Genomic DNA, 6,000 nt, shown 5'->3' on the forward strand with positions numbered 1-6,000 from the left:
CCCCTACTGCAAGCTTGCTGCTGTGGGGTTCTGGTGCAGGCGCACTCCATAGACGCACAAAACGCGGCTCAGCCCCCCGCTCCTTCCTCGCAGGTTTTAATTGACAGTAGTGCAGGCTAATGGCTCCCGCTGCGGCCTCTGTGTCCTGTGCAGAGAGGAGAGTGCCGATTGTGGACAGGTACATTGATGGATCAAGAGAGGACTCGGTAGGTGTATAGGGAGATTGGGGAGTAGGGGGGAGCCATACTACTACCAAGACATTTTTACCTTAATGCAGGCAATGCATTACGGTAAAAGATGTCCTGATTTTAGAGCCACTTTTTAGGCAAACATAGTTTGAGCAGTAGAGTTTAATTGCTTTGCCTCAATTACTACATGAAAACCTATAATCCTGTTTTCAAAAAGTCTATCACATTTATGTTATGCAATAACTAAAACTCTGATTTTCTAAGAACTGTAAACATTGCCTAAGTTACCAGATGGATTCTTTTTCATTAGCAGCTTTGAAAGAAGGAACATTATATTTTATAGGTTAACACGCCTGCAGCAGAGGTTTTGTATTCAACAATTGCAGACTGGGCTCAGCTGGACCAGAACAGCACTGTATTAGATGTTTGCTGCGGGACAGGAACCATTGGCCTCTCCTTGGCTCAGGTAAAACCTTTCTGCCCTTCAGTAGCATGCTCTTGCACATCTAACCTTACAACCTGCTGCATCCTTTGGCTGTTTTTTACCTGTTAATGTTTTTTTACATTTTGTCTTGGAAAAAGAGAGTGAAGAAAGTAATAGGAATCGAGCTGTGTCAGGAAGCTATTGCAGATGCCAAGGCTAATGCCCAGTTAAACAGTAAGTACCATTTTCTCGCCCCCATTTTCTGGTACTTTTTTGCTTTCACAGAATTGTATTAATGAACACCAGTAGTCTAAAAACTCACTAGTTATTGTCAGCTAGTAATATGACCTGCTGATGTGGTATCCCTTATATAGGTATATTGAAGTGTCTACCTTTTTTATTGTTTATACATTTTTGTTTATATTTTTTATTAGTTTAATTATGTAGTTAGACTGGTACAGCTTGGACCAGTGTAAATATACATATCCTATATTTGATCCATCCTAGTGGAAGCTGCTAATCACTCTAGTAGTCACCACTACTACAGTGATCACAACAGTGTTCTGGATCCAGTACTAAGCGACTGTCCTAAATGGTAACCACAGGCGATCACTCACTAAGCACTGCTGGCATTACAGAATGCCTTGTATTTTTTCAATGAATATAAGATGTACTGTGATTGGATGAAGTGTATATTGAGACATCACTGCCATGCCTCTCCCCCTCATTCAATCAAAGGGGCTTTGTATTCATTAGGAAAAATTAAATGTGTTCTGTGAATGGTGGCAGGCTTCTGCTAGCACTGTATTAGTGTCAACTACTACAATTATTTGAAACTTCACAGGAATCACTCAGGTATGAGATATGCATACTTACATTGGTCAAAGCTGGTCCAATGTAAGTATGCATTACAATTCATACTTAGACTTTCACTTAATATCTATGTTTAATAAAAAGGTAAAAAAAAAAAAAAAATATCAGCATGAGACAATACTTGCTATTGATCTGATTTGTCCCTTGTTATAATACAATTTTTATATACAGATGCAGCATGTATATCGTATACATAGCAGAAGCGGGATAATGTTGCAGTGAAACTAAATGAATGGATCTACAACTGCTGCTGTTTTATTATGATCTCTCCCTGTTATAAAAGGAAGGGGAGGGATCAACTGTGCAAACAATAGCATGTGAGCGCTGTGATAACCAGTCACATGATGCCAAACTTCTCAGATAGGCTTAGTACAGTGTCTCTATCACTGCTGTTTTTTTTTTTCAGCTAATAGGCAGAATTTCTGCCTGATGACTATTTATCCAGTGCTGTTTATAAATGGCACTGGTTAAATGGGCCAATCTGTCATTATGTACTGGTACGTCCCTTCAATGTAAAAGTAATCCTACCTAAAGAAGCAGCTGGATTACTTATACAGGTGGCAGAAAGGAGGTCCCACCCCCCTACTGTCGCCTTTACCGGGCTCTCCTGTGCGATCAGGGAACACAGTAAGGGATGCAACCGGTGGCATACGGTTCCTGGGACACAGTGAGAGGAACTGATGTTGTTCCCCCCACTATGTGACATCAGAAACTGAAAATGATGAGGATTTTGTCATTTGCGGTTTCAGTCTCATGTAAACAAGCCATTACCGGCTTGATCAAACCGATATTTGGTTTTATCAGATGCTTTGGAAGGCAGAGAAGAGATCTGGGTTCTAATAGGTCTAATATGATAAAATAACTTTTTTTTTAAAAATATAAAGTGCCCCTGTCCTTTCGTCCTCCCGCGCATACGTAGATGGTGTTTACACCACACATATGAGGTATCGCCAGCCACAAACTTTATAGCAATATTTATCGGCATATAACACGCACCCTAACTTTAAGAGGGAGGTTTCAGGAAAAAAACTTTCCACGGCCCCCTGCGTATAACACGCAGGCACAGTTTACCCTCTATTTTCAGGGTAAAAAAGTGAGTGTTATACGCCAATAAATACAGTATAGCATCAATACCTCCTGTGTAACTCTTAACTGGTAACCTGCAAAGGTTTATAAAGTGTTGACTTTTTAAAATGCCTTAATTTGCCGTTCCACGAGTGTGCTGTATTTTTAAAAGTTTAACAAGTGTGGTATCTAGATGCTGTCACATCTTTGTTTTACCCAACATTTGGGTATGATATTGTGTTTTTTTGTACATTAGCATTCAATCAAGTGTATTTTTCCAAAACAATTGTGTCTGCAAAACCGATGCACAAATACAATGGGACACAAAAAATTGCAACACCCACCGTTTTATTCTCCTAGGGCTTTTTGCTTAAGAAATATATAATAAAACAGTGTTAAAGAGATGAACTGTTTTTCAGTAGCACAGCATTGAAAATATGTTGAATATTAAAAAGGTAACCTAAAAAAGCTGCATTTCTTTGACAACAAAATGTTATTTTAATTGCATTAGTCTCCAATGACTGTACAGGAAATACCACAAAAGCTATAAATGGTTGTGAACTTGACAGTGGACACATTATTAATAATTCTGTAACAGTATGGTACTGCAATTCTCTGACCCATTGCCCAAAAATTATACATTTGGGGTCGCACATCTGCCCGACGTGTGCAGTATTCTATATGGATATACAGTATGCATTTAATGAATACGGTTGTTGCATTTTGCTTACAGACCTGAGCAATGTTGAATTCCGATGTGGCAAAGCAGAGGACATCTTCCCTAAATTGATTAACACCCTCGTATCTCACAATCCTATTGCTATAGTTGACCCACCAAGAGCAGGGCTTCGTAAGTAATTGCTTGTTAGTAGAACTGTTATCTTTTGTTTTTTTTTTGTTTTTTATATCTTTAGGTAACAAATACTGCTTTCGAAACCGTTCTGAATTACACAATTAATTTCCTTGTGTGTTTTTTTTTATTTTACTTATTTTATTTATTTTTTAATGCAGTTGCCTAATTTAGTAGGCAACTGCAAAGAGTTTTTTTTAAAGAGAAGCGGTCATGAGTGATAGTAAAGGCTGCCATCACTAAACTCTTATTTTGATGCCTTGGCTTTTATTTTGATGCTTTTGATATTTTGATAGCTTTAGTGCTTAGTCGTTGACCGTAAGGATAAGGAGTTTTGAGTCACATACCAATGACTAACATTCTGAAAATGGGCGTCAAAAGTACTGAAATCTAACACCGCAATGCATCTAGAATTTTCAGTAGACCAAAAATGTGTCTCTGTACTCCCATGATAGTCACTTTGTTTTACAGTTTTTTTATGTGCAAGTTCCATACTTTTTTTTTTTTTTTTTTCTCCTAGTTTTAATCAGGACTCTTGTATTTGTCACTTATACTTCTTTATGTAGAGATATATCATAGACATCACATGTCTATCACCATTTCATCTGTATGTGTGTATAACACATTTGTGCTGTTGCTTGTAGATTCCAAGGTAATTATTGCAATCAGAAAAGCAGAACATCTCAAACAGCTGATCTACGTGTCTTGCAATCCAAAGGCTGCCTTTAACAACTTTGTAGAGTAAGTATTGTGCTATCGATGCCATTGCAGTGAATCTTCGACGCCTCAGAAGCCAAAAAGCTTGAGCTCAGTTTGTAACAATGACCTTCCTTCCATTAGCCTCTGATAACTGTTATAGCTCTGGGGCTGTAGTATTACTTAAAATGCAGCTGATTAAGCTAATCTTCACTGTCCTTGAAATAATATGGATCTCAGGAGTGAGAGGATGAAAGTGGATTTAGTTCAGGTATTTTCAGTTATGGTGGATGTGTTTTTTTTTTTTTTTTGTTTTTTTTTAGTGTATTTGTTTTCTTTAAAGTGAGACTAAAGTATATAGTTTATAATCATTAGTGGGGTCAAATCAACGTTTGTTTTCAACCACAGTGATGTGAAAATTCAAAGGAGCAGAATAGAAACCTTGTCTCGATCAAACACATTTTTGGATAGTGTATGTGGTTTTTGTTCAGAAATTACATTCATTTTAAAAATTGATGTTCGTCCATTCATTGAATGTACAGAGAATTTGTATACAAATATTTTCGTCCAAAAATCGATGCATGTATGGCCAGCATAAGACATTTAGTAGCTGCAGCATGCTTTTATTTTATTTTTTCTAATTGAACTGTCATGATGGGGTTAAAAAAAAAGAAAAAAAAAAACCTTTTTTATAATCCAAAAACAGCAGATAATCACTACTGTAATACGTTAACCCAGTTCCACAGTCACCAGGATTGTTTGTAAATCTGAAAAGCAGAATCCTGTCTGTCAAATGGAAGCATTTGGGCGGCTGCACTGGGACATACAGTGGGACCATGCAGAACAAATGTAGCCCCCCCCCCCAGGTCGGATCACAGCAGCCGAGAAAGTTTAGTGTCACTTTAATCTGCACTGTAAAGGTAGAAAAAAAAATACGGATTACAGCATGGTCAAAAGGGTTGAGGCATTTGTTTAGTTTTTGTGGGGATTGAGCCAGCCTGTGTTTTTAAATTTTTTTATTTATATACCTCTGTTTTCTCCAGTCTATGCCGTGCTCCTTCAAATCGAGTAAAGGGGCGCCCCTTCCGGCCGATCAGAGCTGTTGCTGTGGACCTCTTTCCTCAGACACCACATTGCGAACTTCTCATTTTGTTTGAAAGAGTGGAGCATACAGAATCACAACCACCTTGTGAAGACACGGAGCAACAGAAAGACAACCGTATGGAAGCAGAAAGCAACACCGAGGCAAAGACAGTAGTTTAGGTTGATGTTTTCTATCTGCAGAAATGTAAAAAAAAGTTAGTTTAAAAAAAAAAAAAATTATATACATATTAGTTACAATACAAATTTGTTCCTAGAAAAAGAACTGTCCACCATTTGGATGGTTGATGGCTCAGTTATCCTGCTACAGCCCATACAGCAGATGTTAGTTGACCACAATCTGGATACTTGTATAGTATACACTAGCTATCTTACCTAAGCTGTTAAATATTTCTAGGTGGTGAAGCTTTAAAGTGGTGTTCCACCCAAAAGTGAAACTTCCGCTTTAAGTACTCCTCACCCCCTTACGTGCCACTTTGAGTGGGACTTCCTACTTCAGGCCCGCTTAGGCGACTCCTTCTCTCCCCCAAGGAGGCCCCTCTCTCTCTGCAATCTTCTGGGATACCTCATAGGTCCCAGAAGGTTGCCTCTCCACTCAGAGCGACTCACGCATGCGCAGTGCACGCCCGGCCATAAAGCGCCAAGCTGTCATGGCCGGGTGCCCACAGCGAGGCTTTGGGCGGTCGCATTGCTGAACTGTGGGACATGTGGGTGTCTGTTTTTTTAAAAGTCAGCAGCTACACTTTTTGTAGCTGCTGACTTTTAGTAAATAAAAAAAAAGCCTGGAACTCCGCTTTAATGCA

At 38.8% G+C, this 6,000-nt stretch overlaps 1 protein-coding gene across 2 annotated transcripts in view; it reads left to right on the top strand.

Annotated features, from left to right (window-relative positions):
* The window catches only part of TRMT2A (tRNA methyltransferase 2 homolog A), a 34,500-nt gene extending 29,084 nt beyond the window's left edge, over nt 1-5,416 (top strand). For both annotated transcript variants that reach the window (XM_040347841.1, XM_040347844.1), the window contains 5 exons: nt 532-654; nt 771-846; nt 3,284-3,400; nt 4,045-4,141; nt 5,140-5,416. In XM_040347841.1, the coding sequence (XP_040203775.1) occupies nt 532-654; nt 771-846; nt 3,284-3,400; nt 4,045-4,141; nt 5,140-5,359 (633 nt within the window). In that variant the 3' untranslated portion in view covers nt 5,360-5,416. The remainder of the gene's footprint in view (nt 1-531; nt 655-770; nt 847-3,283; nt 3,401-4,044; nt 4,142-5,139) is intronic.
* Nucleotides 5,417-6,000: the final 584 nt, after the last annotated feature.

This window comes from Rana temporaria, chromosome 1 (genome assembly GCF_905171775.1).
Source record: "Rana temporaria chromosome 1, aRanTem1.1, whole genome shotgun sequence".
NCBI lineage: Eukaryota > Metazoa > Chordata > Amphibia > Anura > Ranidae > Rana > Rana temporaria.